Here is a 19,089-nt window from a genome sequence, read left to right as displayed (position 1 = left end):
CCTGAGACGCCCCCGTAACTCACGGAATAATTTCCCCAAGTTATACCACGGACCCCTCCACCCCGCTCCCAAGGAAATACCAAGAACAAGCACCAATAATATTAAGAATCCGAGCAGCACGAGTTCGCGATTCGAAATGTGACGCGGAAACGAGCTACCGTCGATTCATTCGCGAAACCCATAGGGGCCTCGGTGCTTATGAACACCTTGCCCCTCGAACACCTTCAGACGAGAAAAAGGAATACTCGACAAAGTTCAGCGAGTCCCGAATTTTTTTTTGACTTCGTAGTATAACGCTCCTCGAGGGAGCCGTGGTAATTAGCGGGAAAAGCAATTACGGGCATTTAATTAAAGTAAGTCGTCGCCGTTTCCCCCCTTCCCCAAACCCCTCAGCACCGTTCGTCCCTCGACGGTAGTCGTTGGTCGCACCCTTGGAGTCCACTACCGAAATTTCAGCATTTTTTTGGCAAACGATATCTTGAGACACAACGTTCCCGTACCTCTGGGTCTTTAATTATGCGTCTGCGGGGTCTTTCTTTGTTTTCCTACTCTCCGTGCCTCTCCTCTTTTTTCGCAGGTGTACCGAACCTGCAGAAAGGAGGGCGAGAAAGTAATGCGACGCCCGCCACTTCAGCCCGAATTCACCCCGAAAATCGTGCGAATGCGTCGCGCTGAAAATCGTTCCGGTTGAAATGAATTTCGCTGCGGTTGTATTCGGGCGCTCCTCGCCCACGCGAAAGGAAAAAAGAAACAACTTCAATAACGCAGTAGTCGGACGGATGTAAATAATTAAAAAAGTGTTAATTGAGGGGCTCGGGCGCGAAATACAGAAATCGTCTCAAAGGAGCGGCGCAACTTTGTTGCTCTCGTTTAAATTGAAATCCCTTCTTAATTTTGTATATCCTGCGAGTAGGTGGTTCTTGGTTTTATCCTTTTTTTTTTTTTACTATTCAGTTGCAGACTGGCCCTTGTGACTAACGAAAATATTAAGACAGGCGGATTTTAGTTTCAATTAATTGACTTTTTATTTATCTCGAGATTTTACTGAAAAGTCGTCACAAATAAATGACTCTGTCTAAAATTATTGAGTGCAACGCACATGTATTATACATGCAATAAGTACATGCTTAAAGAATAGCAAATAAACTCCATATTCAAATTAAAGCAGTAATATTGCCCTTCACACCTCAAACAATTCTTTAACTGTCTCCTGAGACCTTTGAAAGTTTATGGTTTCAATAAGATCTGCAAGTTTGAGAAGATTTTTGATTCGTTTGTATTTTTCCCAAACCTGAAATCGACACTTCGATCACAATCAGGATCTCTCCGGTGATCCGCGAAAGATGCCAATGCACAATGTTCCTCTGTTTTGACCCGACAGGAGTTGCATAGGACAAAGGGTATCAATTGAACGGAACTAAGCTGCCACGACCATCTACCAATAGCTTTCATCTGGTCAAAGGAGAATCGCCAACAGGTTTCCGAGTGTCAACATTCAAGTGCGACACAGGCGATTCCGTTAGATTCCTGTTACAAGAGGTCGATGGAAAAATGCTGCGAACAATGGGGACGAAATATAACAATTTCTGTCATAATATTAAATTAAATTAGTCTTCAACATTTTTGTTTGGTAAAAAGAAATATTATTAATTTTATTCTGAAGTATACACGCACCTGGACGACTTTGTGATAATCATTCGCTGAATTTGATTAGTATATAGCTTGATAACAAATTCAATATCAAAAATACATTATGGATCAGTACATCGAAGGAAAAATAATGTATCTAGTACTTCTTGCTTGGGAAATTTAGAAAGAGAAAAAAGTACAATGACTCACGTCATTCCCTTTCGAAAATATCAATTTGATCCTCGCATCTGACATTTGCGACTACCTTGAAACCAAGAAAGATTGGCCTGATACATTTTCATGTATGGCCTGAAAGCAGACAAGTCATTCGCGTGGCTTGTTTTAAATTCCTCACTCTGTATTGTTGAAGCAGGTAACCTACACATCTGGCTGTGAAACGCGTGACATGACAAGCGAGGGCACTCCCGCAGATTGGCACATGCCCCGAAATATCGGTTTAAGGCAGAAGAGAATCGTTCTTAAGAGGACCTTGTCTGTTAGATAAAAGACGTTATTTAGCAACGTCTCACCCGTTGAGCGCACACGCCTCTTTATCTCGTTCACGTACTCGTTGGTACTCTTTCTCTATTAACAAAGTAATACGAATTGCCGGGAGTGTCTTATTAGAAGGGTTGACATGACGTTTTTATCAAGAACGTTAGAATTAAAAATAAAGAACGCAAATAATAAAAACTTTTTGTTTTATGGAGTTCATCGATTTGTGCAATGAACGGCTCATTCAGCGATTGATACACATTACAAAATCTAAGGATGTTCTGGAAGAAAGTACACGCGAACCAATTTACATAGATATTTTTTATTGGGATGGTTTGAAGTTGAAAATACTTCTTAGAAGAAATTTTTAGTTTGCATTTGTTTATATATTATTTTATCTCCCCAAATGCTTGGAAGTTAGTGTAACTGAAAAACCGCTTTTGATATATTTTTAACTGTTGTAAAATAATTGTACAACCGCAAGGCATGGCTCGTGGTAGTATGGTGGTAAAGTGCAAATTGGCCCTCGGGCAGAAATGAGTTTGACATGCCTGCATTTCAGAGTGAGTTGTACTTCAGACGTTAAATCGATCAATTGCATTTCCGCCATTCGCCTAGCCAATTGCATTTCAATCATGAATACTAGGTCCATGTACATTCTTAAATCGAGGGATCGGATGCACGCTAATCAATCGTCTAGAATTAATTGGACCACTGGCAAACACGAAAAGGAATAAAAACTGAATTATTGGAACGTTTCAGAAGGTAATTGAACTCTTTGGAGTAAAATGGCAAAGAATCTGAGATGAGCTTACTAAATAAATATCTGGTATCATTTAGCAAAAATTATAATTCGCATTCACGGAATCTAATCAAATCTAAGCCTTGAATAATGATATAGACGTTATTATTATTCACTTAAACCAGTAATTATATAAAATCACTTGTGAAAGACTAATACAATAAAAATTAGAGATAAAATATCGTTGATCTCAATGAATACTCTGATAGCTTAAAAAATAAATAATAAAAACATGTCCACTTCATTATATTTATTTTTCGTTCTCACCGATTAATGGAAATGACGCAATGGCGATGACAGAAAACATTTAAGTCCCGTACACCGATAATGTCAGCTCGCGAGGGGAATAAACATCTGCTGTTTAATTTTTCCAAAGCAAACTGGAGAAATTTATTGGAGCTCTTTAGCCGCGTTAATGTACAAAGTCACAATAAATCGTCATTTAGTGACCGAGATACAAACGTGCAAACACCAGCATAATAGAGTATTATGATAATTACGAATGTTATTCATGTTGTTAAGCTTGCGTTGAGCCTTCTCTTTGTTCCCGGACTAAACGTTTCGAACAAAAAGCAATCGGCGCCACGCAATGCGTAAATGTAATCATACGTAAAACCATAGCACTAAATAAGAAAAATTATAATAAATTAGAAATACCTTCTTCATCGCGTAAAATATTATTTAAAAAAAAATAGTGGACTAGTTAAATTCAAAAAAATTTGATTTATCCATATTAACGAATATTATTATCACAGGTCGATCGAAATGAATAGGAATAAATATATATTCTACAATTCAGAATTACTTTAGTAAAACCTTGATATTTATTTGAGCCTTTTTAAGAATGTATGTATTTCTGTTTATTTTTTATTTTTTTTATTTTATTATATTTCTTTACTGCTCCTATTTTGTTTCTTTGACATTTACAATATAAGGTTATGTATTTTATAGAATTCGTAACTTCGTTTTACACCGAGTATATGTCATATGGTCTCGATCCACGATTATGAAAAAGTATGATGTTGAAATGTTCCTCTTCTTCTCAGTGAGTCACTCTTGAAATTCCAAAATGCATACTAATATGCTCTATCTACGCAAAATATGTCGTATTGCAAAACCTAAACTTAAAATTCAAGAGACAGCCTAGAATTATTCACTCCACTATATACACAACGAATCATCTTGAAAATTCTTGCTTCGTAAATATCGAGAAGCATTTTTATATTACACATAAATATAATACATTCTTACATCAATTTCTCAATATTTTCCTAGCATGAAATGATGATTTAGTAATTCTTTATTCAACACTATTTAGTCACCGTTGAATATGAGGATTGGAGTTATAATAAAAACGTAACTTTTTCCCCATCCACTGGAGCTTCTATTAAATTTTGAATAGCAAGTTATGCACCATAAATCCTCTCCAAAAAAAACTCATTCCAGGATAACTCGAAAAGATGTATTGCAGTTTTGTTCTTCCAAATTACAGACATGTGCAATGTCACAACATCGCATTCGTGTCTCGTGCAGTAGGCTCGTCAGAGGTTGATGTAAAATTCATAAAACTCGCTCCGAACGCTCCGCGCTACGTACAGGCTTTCAATACCGCCTTACAGGGAGAAATTACAATTCTTCGTTTGACTGAATAATTTACAAACATTTGTAAGGAAAGTTTAGCCCTTGAGACATCCCTTTACCAGTTTTCTATATTTTCACTTCCAGACATTGCTTAACTTGGAAAAATAGTAACATGGATACGTGAACCTGATGGGACCGTAAGGAACCATGTTTAGTCGTTTTCCTCTCTGTTGTTTTTCACAAAAGACATATTCGTCAACGACTTCGAGACCATTTAATTTTTTAAATAAATTTCTATACGTTATATAGGCTGTCTTTAAATGTAAATGCAAATACATAATTCATCTATTTCGTCTAATCACTCATATAACTTTGTTTACATGAATCTACCACACTGAATATACCAAAATCCATAAATCTCGCCCTATACCAAAATGAACTCTGAACATCTGTGGTCAATCACCCGCATTCCCAGCGAACGTTACAGTTTCAATTATTTATACATCCTCCACACAACAATGTTTCTCGTTACCGTTTATATTTAGATCCTCGTTAAAATGTTAACGAATTTTCCCATCCGATCGCGGATTTTTCAACCAACGATGGCCTCCAATAATAATCGAACATTTCTATCGGAGCCGGGCATTGAAATTTTTAATCACCGTCGAGATTAATTACCGTAAAAGCGAATCGATCCCGAAAAAAAATAAATAAATCCAGATGTGTCGCCGGGGTTCGTCGAACCGACGGAATTATTGAGGTTTCCTCGGAATGGTAACGTATCATCGCATCGGTGACAAGTTCAAGCGGCGAACACGGTGCCCCTCCGCGCTCATAACACTAACGGGAGAAATGGGAGGCTGAGGGAAAACGGAGTATATAACACTCCAATTAAGCTGAGGCATCAGTCTACAATGTCTAGAGGACGGAGCTTGACAATGAAGCCCTCGTGATGCCAGACACTGTAACGAGTTGTAACGTTATAATGCCGAATACCGTATGCGGGTTCTTCTAACATTTTACTCGTTTCCCCATGAATTTGTCTTTGATCTTCTTAGGTCCGAGAGATTAACGGATGTCTTTCGCAAACACGGCTAATTACGGAATGATCGCTTCGGTTTAAAGGTCTGTTAACCGAGGGCGAGAGAGAAAAGTTCAAATCGAAAGTGCAGGCCATGCTTTAGTGCCAGAAGCGGACGTCATTTTTATCTAGATGACGATTTAGAGCGATTAGTAAAAGGTGTTAATAAGTTTGTGTTATTGGTTGAATAGAATTTAGAATTACTATCACGGAATGAAATTATTATACATTTCTAATTGAAGGAGTAAATTTCCAATTGAACATTATTTAGTTGGATTCATCGTATGTATGCATATGCAATATTTAGACATAACGGACAAGTATCTATCGTAGTTATAGTATTACTACTACTTTATGGAAATTCGATGTAACTGTTGCACAAATATTTATATTAGCTCGCTATTATTTGCGACGAAGGATTGTTCCAGGTCTCACCACTTGGAAATTGCTGCGACTGGAAACCCGGAGATAGAAGGAATCATAGTTCCTCCGATCTCTCTCTACATAGAGTATACATAGATGCATAATCTACATAGAGTATCGACGAGCTTAATACTAAGTATGAAACCATAGAAATCAAAGGAAACAAACTCCCTTCTGATTTCCAAAGTCTGTGTCTGACTCTGTCAAGTAATTATTTAATAATTAGTGAAACTATTAGGAATTAATTTTTAGTTATTGAGATCAATAGACATAAAAATATAGAAAAAATAGAGAAAGTAATAAATTCGTAGTTCGGCGTACTAGATTTCAAAAATATTCAATTCTGTCACTTTGAAGCGCCACACCAGGAAAACTTAGCTTCTCGTTTTCCCGTATAAAGGAGGAAAAATCCGTTTAAATTGTCAAAGATATTCGTGAGCGGTCTGTTCGTTGTTCATCAGGGGTATCCTTATCTACTGGGCAAAGAAAATGTTCAAGGAGCTAAGGAGACAAAGTGTTTTTAGCGACTCGTTTTGAGGATTAACGTTCCGCCAACTAGGATGGCTTCGCTCCGATGAAATTCTTCCAAGGACTCTTCACGTGAACTCCAAAGTGGGGATTGATTATGTTCCGTTGGTCCTTTCTTCATCCACTTTTCTCTGAGACCTAATTCCAGTTTTTCTTTCATATTATAACACGTCAAAAATTGTTCAGAATATTTCTTACTTATTGATGAGTCACATTTAAACATTCACTAACGTTCTTCCTATTCTTCATCTGTGTATATAAAAACATGACTTTCTAGTAACACCCGCAGCCTAGTTATTAACATTTATAATATGCTTCATTTTAATACCAACTATACTTTTTTGAGTGATTGCTAAGTCTCTTTAATCCTCTTACTCCAGATGAAAAATGTTGACTGTACTGTGAGCCACGAAGAACTCTTCTAGTGTTATACCTTGACCAAACGAGAGTGAGGGTCAAAGTGTGAGTGCGCCAAAGCGTCTCCCCACTCCGTCACATTTCACAGCGCCAATTGGTCCACAACTGTGGCTCTCCTTAAACCGAAACAGACATTCCGGGACTCTTGACACCACATCCTAGATCTAGTGAAAGTTTCCGTTCACACCTATCCATCAGATATCCGCCCAGAGACCTCGTTCTCGTTTAATCGGGCTACACACGAATTTTTTAGGTCCAATATTGCAAAAGTTCGTGAATACATATCACGGACTGTACTTCAAAACGTTTCAGCGCCTGAGAGATTGAACATAATTTAACAGAAACTGAAACCTACTTCATTCAGTCGAACGTTTAATAAAATTTTATAACCACTGCTTCGACTGATATCGTTACTCGCCAAGGGGCCGATCAGAAATTCACCGGGCGTTTGTTTGTCGAAACTTCTTGCGCGAACCTATCCGGTGAAGACATTTTTCAGAGCACTTTCGGTCCGTCCCTGCGTTGTATTTCAACGTATCCGAGGCTGGAGGAACATATTCCCAGCCATTTTACTAAGGGAGTCTCGCGACTTCGCGACTCCGCCCGCAGATAAGTTTGATTGTCGGTAGTCGCAATTTGCGTGCTACGTCACGGACAGAACCACTGGCGTGAAAATGCATCCCGACTGCGAGCCAAGTTCGCAGTGAAAAGTTTTTATTTCGTCCCAAGAAAATCGACTTTCCTCGTTCTCTCGGCGCGCAACGTTTCCGCGACAGTTTAGCCCCCTTCGCTCGTCTGAATACCGTAAAACAATGTTAGGCCAGAGTCGGGGGATGAAATTCCAGGAACTCGGGTGATTCGTGCGATTGTAATATTTTTGGTAAATATACGAAGCAAATATAGCAGATTAGAAACTAAATTAAGAATGGAATAATTGGTTAGAATGTAAAAGCTTCGATATTTATTTATAAAATGGAGTAAAAGAATAAACAAGTTTGTTTATTTTTTTTTTGTATTTACGATATACACGACCGTAATTGCATATAAATTCATCTGTTCTATATATAAACAATGAATGTAAAAAATGTGTTTAATATAACGAAGCAAATTAGTACGTTGTAAAAATAATGATTTCTTAAATAGTAAATATGTAGAAATAAACCTATAAAATTGCATTCAGTATGTAAAAGTAAATATCCCCGCTTTCTTCTGGTTCGACGAAAATAGGATTGCAAATGCGAACGATATTTGCATAATATTATCTTAGCGACAAAATTAATAGTGAAACTATCTCTCAACTGACACGATCACTTAGGAAATACACGGATTTATTACATATAGGGGAAACGACTTTATGGGTGAATATTAACCATCGAGATTTTCTAAATTAAGGATGACAGATACTGACTTTTGCAATCCCACACGGAATGCGAATTTCGGCTATTAGACTTCCGTATCTTACATCTCCTCCTGCTTTCACTCAACTGGTCAGGTCAGAGTTCTAAATTATGCGGGACTGCCTTATGTGAAACGCACGAATTAACTATATTATCCCAATCTAGGGAATAGTTGTGGTGAACGCAGGGTAATAGTACAAATTGAAACAAATCATATTTGGTATTATTAGTTGTGGAGAAAAATAGTGAATGATTATATACAGATTTGCACTTTACTTTATTACATCATACATTACTTTTATAATACATATATGGATTTTTCTCATTAGTCATTCAGAATTGATTATTTAAGAATAAAATAATTGCAAATAAAAATAAATATTCATGGTTCTCTCAAGTATCCAATTTTTTATAACATTTTTGATTTTATTGTTTCGTTGACCTTCGATAGCTATACAGAATATTTCTCTAATTATATGCGAAAAGTGTTTGATATAGATGCGAGAACAAATCCAATCAATTACATTAAACTAAGTGGTTAGAATTGTCTATTTATTTCCTTTAAAAACCGTTAATATGTATCAACACCTTAATTATTAGTTCATCAAATTAAAAATAACTGCTCCAAAAATAGATCAAGTACCCGAAATCAGTTGTCGAATATTTCTGTGATTCGCCGAACGTAAGAGATGAAATCCAGGATCATGTTAAGAAGGGAGCGAACCAGAGTCGTCGAGTAATTCACGGTGAAGGACAGTTCTTCGCGAAGTTGTTTCTTCAAGTTTTTCCTTAAAGACCGCGCGGCAAAAGGAAACAAAAGTAGGGTATTTACAAAGAATCTTAACGACTCTGTAATTAGTGTAGTTACCACCGGGAAACGGGAACTTAACAGCTTGCGTAGCCTTAATGCCTGTGTCACTCGAAACGCTCTCCATAATGCCTTCTAATATATCCAGCTAAGAAAACGAGCGACGAGGCTGAGGGGGGATGGTAAAAAATAGCGGAGGTCTGTGCGACAGCGGCTGCAGTATCCAAATCGAAACTACGAACGAGGATCCTCCTCGACGATTGCCAGCTAGAACGGATTACTTCTAATCTCTGACATTAGCTCACCCCTTTGCATCCCTCCGTGCTTTGCTCCGTTTCTATGGACATATATCTCAATTTACTTTCCGTTCTTTTTTGCGGACGCTCGCTCCGTGAATACCGGAATATAAAGAATGGCCGAGATAAATCCTGGCAGCACCTGTAGACGGAAATTCTTTGAAACTTGCTAATTGGAAAATCGTACCAAGACAAGGGTTGAAATTTTACTAGATTCCTCGCTGTTTCACAGTGAACAACGTTTTACGCAGTTAACGAATTAATGAATTTTGGGGGTGAATCGAATTTATTATTCGTGTGACAATCAGAATTACCTATGGTTACAAAAATGGTAGTTCGTGGTAAATAAAGTTTGGAATTTTGCATATTAGGTATTGCAAAATATTTAGAAATATTTGAAAGGAAATAACCAGATTGATTTTATTAAATAAATCTAACTACATCTGGGGATTATAACAATAATAATTATCGATGTAGGTGCTATTCACGCAGGTATTAGAAAATGGTATTGACTTTGTTGAATAAACTAAATTTATTATTCTAAATTATAACAATCATTGCTTGTACTAAATAAGACATTTTTTATAAATGAACTGGGAAATTTAAAGCAGAATATCAAGATTGATTTGCTTAGATTAGTGATATTACTCAAGGTTACAATAAGAATAATTCGCTGTAAATAGAAATTCGTATTTCTCATAAACAATCAGAGTGAAACCGGGGTAATATTTCCGCAAAATTTAAAAGGCACCAAAATACCGGCGACTACGTTTGGAGTTGTTCTCGATTGGTTGAAACCGAATGACGCGGATTTCGTCGAGAATATATGGTTTTGAATAGAGACGAGTGACACTCTGAACAATTCATTGTGAAACGTAGATACTACATGTTGGCCCAGTATCGTGGCGATAAGCATCGATTACCAACTCGAATCCCATGTGCTCGTGTAATCGACGGTAGAGTTTAGTTGTACATGAGCCGAAAACGCGTATCGTTCTCGCGCAACTGCAGTTCTCGCACTTGGATGGTTATCCTGATGCGATTTATGTGCTTCCTTTACAAATACAGTAGATTACAAAATTCTAATGGCGCAGTCGTCTCTCATTAATATACGGGACATTAGATCGGCTTAAAGGCTGAGAATATAATGCCATGCTATTCAAAACCGTTACTGTTTCGAGCTCTATATTTTAAACACTTATTGTATTAATTTTATTCAGCGTTGGATATAGAGTTGTATATTTGCAGCTGCATCTCTATTAGTAAATCTACGCTGAAGCTTATATATAGAATATATAAACACTACAAAGTTTGTCATTTCTTTTTTTATTTAAGAATGAATGATTACGTAAATAGTAATTTCTATTGATATAATATAAATTTCTATCATCTAATTTCTATTATTCTATAAAATTTACTAATTATGTATTTCAAATTGTAAGGAGGTCATCGTTCCATTTTTTTAATATGGTATTTCTTTTAGAATCGTCATATCATGAGTGATAATTATAAATGGATAGACAGGCGAAACAAACGAAGAGATTAGCGACGCATTAGCTGTTAGATCTCGACTATCTCAGCTCGGAACTTAATAATCTGGTGAAAATTGACTTGACGAATGTCAACTTTCTTAAGATCCTGTTGCATTCTGAAGCATTAGCTAAAGTTTCAAAGCATGTAGGTGTCGGAAGAGGTTGATGCACGCGGGTCTTGTGCACGAGAACGGAGGAAGATACATAGCACCAGTATTAAATGGAGGAGTGTAAGCTGTTTAGTGCTTGGAAAATGTGACGAAAGCTCGAGTAACGCGAGCGAAGTGGATAAAATGCATGATAAATACGAGGCTTTTCGTGACAGTTTCTTCTTACGCATAAATTAAATTGCGACGTCTCCAACTTTTCCAAGACGCACCCTTCCAATTATTCCAGCAAGTAAAAATATCGTGGTACTACACGATTTGTGCCACATGCTTACAATTATCTGTGAAAGAATCCAAATATGTAGAATATTATTGCAAACGTGTTTCAACTTCAAATTTCAACTTGAATAAAAATAATATAATCTGTATTTTAAATTCATCATGAAGATTTAAAAAATAAAATAGATTTACTTGAATGTAACACATTTTATATAAATTTTATATTGAATATCGTGAGATGATGAAAATGAGACAACTGGAGTGTGAATGAGCAGTGAATTAATATACACCTGTTGTACAAATTTATTCTGTTCTATATTGGCGTATTAAAGTGCTGGGGGCGAAGACCTGGGTGATTGCACTTCAAGGTAGGAGCCTGCGTGACATAAGCAAGAACTATTCAGTTACGTAACGATGATTTTAATTGGAAACGTACTGCTCTGCTTTATATTTTTCCTATTTCTTTTTCAACAATACGGGGACTTTAGACTTCCAAAGCATTTCGAAGTAGAAAATAAAATACATTCATTCACTCTAATAAACTATTTTATTTTTAAAGTATTATGAAGTAAAATAAAGAAAATAATTTTTACCTTTCTCAGCAATATCATTAAACCATTCAATTTAAGGTTTTCCTTTAACTGGAGTGCATCCGAAACAGAAAGTGAGATTAACATTAATTAATCATGTCCAATATCAATTAATGCTAATTTCAATTTATGCATTGTATTCAACGATTTCAGATATCAATAATAAAATATATATAGAAATTAATATTAATGTCCGTTTCCATTTCTCTTTCATTATTATTACCTCATATTGTTTAATTCAGAGTGTAGAGCTCCAGGAAAGATATTAATCTAAATTGTTCTATCGCGAACGCAACTCAGCCCCATTCATAATTGACCAATTACTTGAGGTCATTGACGAAATATGAATCCGAGTAATGATTTTGACATTGAACAACACCTATTGTACCTGAGTGCCTTTCACTCTGGATCGGCACGTGTGCGAGAAAGGTCTTTGCCGCCGAAAAATTTTGTGGCTTGCGTCGCTTTGACTCGGGCATAAATTTTAGAGGATGGAGGCGAGAGCGAAATCTCTCGTTTTTTTTTATGTCTTTTACGTTTATATAACAAAACCACACACAGGGACACTGCGGCATGAATACCTGATTGTACATGTTACGTGAAGCGTGTGGAACTTTCTGTAGGTGGTCGATTTGCATAACTTGCTAAAACGAAGATCCTTATTCCTTGGATATCATATTCGACTTAGAATACGTTAACACAATCGGCCCGAACCGTGTTAAGCGATTTACTCGCGGAATCTTCTATTTAATATGGCTGTTAATCGCTTGGTTCATGGGTACGATGAAGATGAACGAAGAGCTGTGTAAATAAAGTCTTAGAAGTACCTTAGTAGTTACTTTCTAATATATTAGAGAGTACACAATGTAATGTGGGTGTTCAGCATGAGAAATTACGTTATGTGGAAGGTCTGGGTTACGTTGTACTTCTTAATTGAAGGAATAAGAAATATTTTAGACGAAAATGATTTAATTTATTTAACGCAAGTGTAATAAATATTTTACTTTGGAGAAACTAGTATTAGGAATCATTCATTGATGAAAGTATACCTTAATGAATACCTTCAAGTCAAATCTTCACTAATGATTTATGATCGAGACGGATGTCTAGAAGTTTCCGATTATGAATTATTTTGTATCATATTTATAGTCATAATATGACAGTAAGTCGATAATTCTTTGAATGATTATCACTACGCGGTGAGTCGTACCATTCAACAGTGAATAGATTCTAATTCTAATCAATCTCGTATTAATAAACATACTGACACATATTTTCTTTAATCGTCGATTATAAAGTTAGTGAAATTAAGACGTTTGTAGATTCACGTCGTCAATGTAGATGTTTTCCCTCGCAATATACCTACATTGACAAAGAGCTCGATTTGTCGGGGCAATCATGACATATGTAAATGACATTTCCCAGATATCGGGGTGAGTACGTCATTATTGGGGATATTGATCGCTTTGTACATAGTTGCTCAATTTATAGGACGTGCAATTCAATTACTAACAGTTTAAATAACGCCAATAGTATTCATTTTATAGACACATCTCAATTCGCGTCCTACTTTTTATTTATAGAATAAGGGACAAACGATACATTTCTTGTTTATTCATGTATACATGAAATTATAAAATGCTACTTTTAATAATAACAGCGATCCAATTACAACCATATAAAATCGAATGCAAACTTCTAAGAAAAATTCCTGAGAAAAAATGGTCTGCAAGAAATGAAAGAAAAAATTATTCAAATAATTGCGTTTGATACCAGGTTGTTTGAGTAACGAAGCGAGATGGCCACTTGACCATGAATCTCCTCTACGCTGAATGAAAATAACACTATTTCCTGAGCACACTGAATTACAGAACATCCTTCGAGCATCTTCGCAACGTAGTCCCTTGCGTCAGTAGAAAAGTTTGGGGAACTTTGCGTCTTTCTAGTGAAAGGAGACGCCGTGGGGCGCCGCTGTATAAAAACCGTCGAATCTTTCGTTTAAAACACATTTCGATTCAACTCCTCGCAGCACGTGCACCATGAAGGCCTTCGTAGTAAGTAGCAGTTGTATCATCTGAATTATGAATAACTCCCAGAGACGAATATAACTCATTTACTAGTCATTTACCAGGACTATTCATTTATTAACTTTATTCAAAAGTATTTATTAATCTTTCAAATCAAACTATACAACGACCAATTACAATGCTATGTAATTGAATTTTTCCTCATATCAATTCTTTCAGTCCCTTAATTTGAAAGCAAAAATTTTTATGATTGACTTTTCGAATTGATCTAAAGTTAGACAAATTTGCCTATTATTTTTGCTTCGTTCTCTCTTTATTTTTTTATTTGATCTGGCATGAATGGCGTTGTAAATTATGTCGTAGGCTCCATTAAATACTATTCAAATCATTCGTTGTCTAGTGTCCAACTAGTAATCAAGAGTTGTTATTTTCATCTGGTTATATTCTTTCTTGTTCTTCTTGTAAAACTTCACTTTAATCAAATGTACTTCTTCGTAAACATCAGTGTTCCCAACCAAATAAATCCCACCCGTATAAACAACGTAATTAACGCTTTAGCTGCTTATTTAAAATAAATCTCCACTTTAGAAAAGAACTTTCTAAATTAGCATATGTTAATCTCGACTGACATTAACGTCTGCATACTATCACCAAGTATATCAAAAGGCATCTTTATTTCCAAAAATTGAGTATTATAACTAGATTACTACACATACTGGAATTTAAAGTCCTACAAATGTCTCGTAACAGAGTACTAACACACCAAATTACATTACCAGACATCTCCATCCATAGATCTCTACAAATCGCCTGTTTTCCCATTCAGGTTTCTTTGCTTTCGGTCTGGATGATCGCCGCCGTTGCCAACGCATCGGCAAAGAAACTCGAGAAGCGTGGAGCTCTCCTCGGAGGTCACGACTCTGGATCAGCAAACTACCTCCCACCCGTACCGTCGTACGTTTCGAAACCTGTCGCAGTCCCAGCCCCGACTTATGGTGTCCCAGCGCATGGTCCCTCGTTCGCTGCCCCCGTTCCAGCCCCAACCTACGGTGTCCCAGCGCACGTCCCGTCATACAGCGGGCCAGTCGGCGTTCCATCTTATAGTGGCTCCTTCTCAGCGTCGGTCCCATCCTTCAGCGGTCATGGTCCAGCGCTGAGCCCATCCATCAGCGCCCCGGCGTACGCCGGGTCAGCCCCAGGTTCGTCTTATGGTGTTCCTGTTTCCGGGCCAGCTCCGAGCTACGCAGGCTCTTATCATCATTCACTGCCAGCCTCGACCTACGGAGTCCCTCATCACCATTCAGCGCCAGTTTACAGCGGTGTCTCCGCTGGAGTCCCAGCCGTGGGCCTATCCGTTGGACACTCGGTTTCTCTTGGGTCTGACCACGGCGTTTCTCTGGGATCTTCAGGTCTGCACGGGTCCTACGGTCTGCCAAGTTTGGAACCTGCCGTTGGAGTTTCGCTAGGATCGGGCAGCTATCCTAGCAAATCCTACGGAGTTCCTTCGGGTCTACCTGTTGGACTTTCCCTGGGTGTGCCTAGCAAATCTTATGGTGTTCCAGCAATTAGCCATGGTAGTGGACTTGCGTTAGGATTAGGGTCCCTGCCAAGCAGCTCCGGTGGATTTGGTCTTTCACATTCCGACGTCCAAGTAGGACACGACGATGGATACTCGTATCCTGTCCCGTCGAAGAAATTGCTCATTTAAATTGGAATCTGTTGATGTTACGTGAAAGCAGGGTCGGTCATGAATATGAAAATCACATGTCTGACCTCGCGGTTGTCGATCGACGGTTGTCGACAGCTGTTGAAAGGTTATTTAGAAATAGAAAACAATCGATGGTACATAGATACAAACAGATGAAACTGGATATTTAAAAGCGAGGACCTAATAGGCTGGAAAAATCATTTGAATTGATAACTACGAAGGGTGGAAATACTTTTGAGCGAATTATGGGAGATTATTTGACACAATTGTTTATATATATTTTTTTACCGTAGTGAATGGCGGAATGTTGTGTTCCTAATCTGCAGGTTCAACTTGTAATACACATTTTTTTGGTTCGACACTGTTTATTGTTGTGTAAAATAGAGTTTTGTATTTGTCATTTATTTTTGTACACATTATTGAAAATGTCTCTTTCACATGTTGGAATAAAAAGTTTGCCAGAGTTCTAATTATCGTAATTGCTTCCTCCTTCTGTCTTAATGATTGTTAAGTTTAATAATAAAAGTTTCACTTTCTTGTAATTTTCTGCAACATTATTGTGGCTTACTATTTACCCCTTAAGCTATGATTTAAACTCCAACAACCTGGGACCAAAATGTGATGTTTACATTTGGCCTAAAGAATACATCACGGGCCAGGTTCGTGATAATCAGTTTTGGCCCAAATATCCAACCACGTGCCTCACACGTGGTTGTAGCTTAAGGAATTAATAGTATAGGGATGGGAGCTACCATTCAAGCTGTAGATTGAGTGACTAAAGGCTAAAACAAAAATATTGAATTTGAAAAAGTTTGACTTTTAATGAGGAATTAGAGCCTGGTGTTACTGGAGCCTTCCAAACTATTCTTTTTATTCAATTTTCATTCAAACCCCGTGATGGATTGTCAAAAACTAAACTCTTTTTATATTCGATCCATTTTTATACGTTTCTTTTCGTTTTTGAGATATTCTATATCAAATATATAGACATTTCATTTGCAAAATATCGAGGGTAGTTTCTACCCCATTGGACATGAATATCAGCCGATGAATAAAATCTGAGCCTGACATTTCTATTAATTTATCCGAATGGTATACTTCAATATAATTTAACCTAAGGTGGTTAAAAATTTACGTCTTAGGTCAACTGTAAAGATTGTCCATGATTCGATTAATTCCGTTAGCTCACACCACGTTATACATTATTTAATACCACCCCGAAGAACTCCGTGTCAATTTCTCCCTACCTACCCTTCCTTTTTATCCACAAATCCAAGGGTTGTGTCCTCAGTACTCTGGCATACTAATTTTCCATTCAGTTTCTTTTTTTGCAACTTCGGACATCACGTTACACATTATTTAATGTCACCCTGAAGTCCTCTGCGTCTGTTTCTCCTACCTAACCTTCCATTTCCACCTAGAAATCCGGTGGGTTGTGTACTTTTTCTGTTAGCTGCCGCCATCTTCGTAATGGTATCTGTAGTCGTAGAAAGCGTACGTGGCACGCTCGCGCTTCATGATCCGCAGTGAGGTTACCCTCTACCATCCTTACGCGTGCACCCACACAACCACACCGAACCCGGCGCTCACGAAACCCCCAGTCAAAAGCACATACCCGAATACGTTCGTCCGTGTGCACTTCTGTCTGCTTTTTGCCGGAAAACTGGCAGTCACGCACTATTTTACGACTTTCGCCGGGCCTCTGAATTAATCCAAGCTTTTCCGGCTACGAGGACGACCCTTTATGCACTCCTCCCAGAAATGAAGTACGTTCTTTGTTCGTTGCCCCCCGGGGGGGTTACGGTGTCGTTAAGCTGCCGTCCTTGATATCACTTCGTGCCCCAAGCGAAGAGAGCTCCACGTTCGCCTCGAACGAAGAAACTGCGAGATTAGACGTCGAAACAGGAATCATCGCTCAGCTGAAAAAATGATTTGGGCGCGTTTGATAACCTTAAGACGCTCGCTAAGAGCGAAACTTCTTGGGTGGCTGAGTAAACGCATTACTAGCAATAGATGAATGTTGATTACCAAGGGGTAGTTCGCGGCGTTATTTTACCACCGTAACGGAAGAGGCATCGGCAACTTGAAATGCTTGCACCCGTAGAAGCTAATTGTAAACATTTATCTAACGTGAAGGATTTATGGACAGTGCAAATGTATTCGCGAGGCCCTTGCTTAATTACGCGGATTCCAAAGCATCATTAGCACCCTCAGTATTTAAGCTACACTCGGAGAAAGCGAAAGTTTCCGCCCATGGTCGGAATTGTACGAATTCATGCGTGGTAGATTATCGCGCGAAGCACGTCAGGTGAAACTAGAATTAATTGCGAAGCACCTTTCCGTGTGATAAATACGCAAGTTCGACTTGCGCGATTAATCGATTAGAAATTTTCGTTAGCGAGACCAGAAAGTTACGTGATTTTACAGGTACATGTGTCATGTATGGAATTTAAAAAATGAAATGGATGTATTTATCAGATTTGAACCTGAGGTGCTTCGATGGATTGTTTAAAATAAATCGAGGGAAATTATGTATGTTCAGTATGTAAATAATTCATATTTCTACATTGCAAGGTTAAAATATTTTTAATGACTTGTGTTAGGTATTCTTGAGGATCCTTTTGAAGAATTCGTGAAGAGACACGTAATAGCTTAGAAAACTTGATTCTTAAAATATCTAAATATTCATTTTTGCCACAATATTGCCGATTTATTTTATAAATTCATCCTATTATTCAAATGAAACACAGTTCACCTGGTTTCTCATTTGGTATTCGTCGCGTAACCTTTTCCTTGGGCTCAAGAATGCCGTATTTACACGCATCAGCAAATATGGCATCGATCCATCGTGTTTCGTTTTTGGTAATGTAGTCTTTGGCGCAGTTTAGACGCTTCTTTCTGTTTGTTCCCGTGAATGTCGAGCTTCTTGCGAGCAACTCCTCCACGGTATCCATTATCCTTGATTGCACGTCGAATTGTCTGAGGATGTACTTCTTTCCTCGCTTCTTCAAACAACTCCTTGGTCAAACTTAGATCCCCAACTTGAGGATCGGTTTTCACTTTTCTCAGGATCACGCGTTTGTCTCGGGAATCCAGTACTTTCGGTCGCTCTTTTTTGCGGAATGGAATCGATGAGGTCTTTATCTTTTTACCGCTTTCTAACTTCTACGTCACTTTCAGTTCTAAATAACAACTATTATTCGTTATTAGTTGGTTATTTACTTAGTAGATTATCATGTATGAAAAATAAAAGGGAAGAAAACTAAGAAACTACATAAAAGATTTGTATATACACTCTGGTTAAGCTATAACGAATGAGCCAGGTTCAGCAACATCTGTTTCACGACCTAACCGCGAGCTTATGAGCCTAACTTATAAATAAGACGGGC

The 19,089-nt window shown here is 37.7% G+C and overlaps 1 protein-coding gene across 2 annotated transcripts in view; it reads left to right on the top strand.

Moving 5' to 3' along the window:
• LOC128873501 (nuclear pore complex protein Nup58-like) overlaps positions 1–16,161 on the top strand; it is a 57,709-nt gene extending 41,548 nt beyond the window's left edge. For both annotated transcript variants that reach the window (XM_054117114.1, XM_054117115.1), the window contains exon 3: positions 14,819–16,161. In XM_054117114.1, coding sequence (XP_053973089.1) covers positions 14,819–15,700 — 882 coding nt within the window. In that variant the 3' untranslated portion in view covers positions 15,701–16,161. The remainder of the gene's footprint in view (positions 1–14,818) is intronic.
• The last annotated feature ends 2,928 nt before the right edge of the window (positions 16,162–19,089 follow it).

The sequence above is a fragment of the Hylaeus volcanicus genome, chromosome 3 (assembly GCF_026283585.1).
Source record: "Hylaeus volcanicus isolate JK05 chromosome 3, UHH_iyHylVolc1.0_haploid, whole genome shotgun sequence".
NCBI lineage: Eukaryota > Metazoa > Arthropoda > Insecta > Hymenoptera > Colletidae > Hylaeus > Hylaeus volcanicus.
This window is presented reverse-complemented; position numbering and strand designations above follow the sequence as displayed.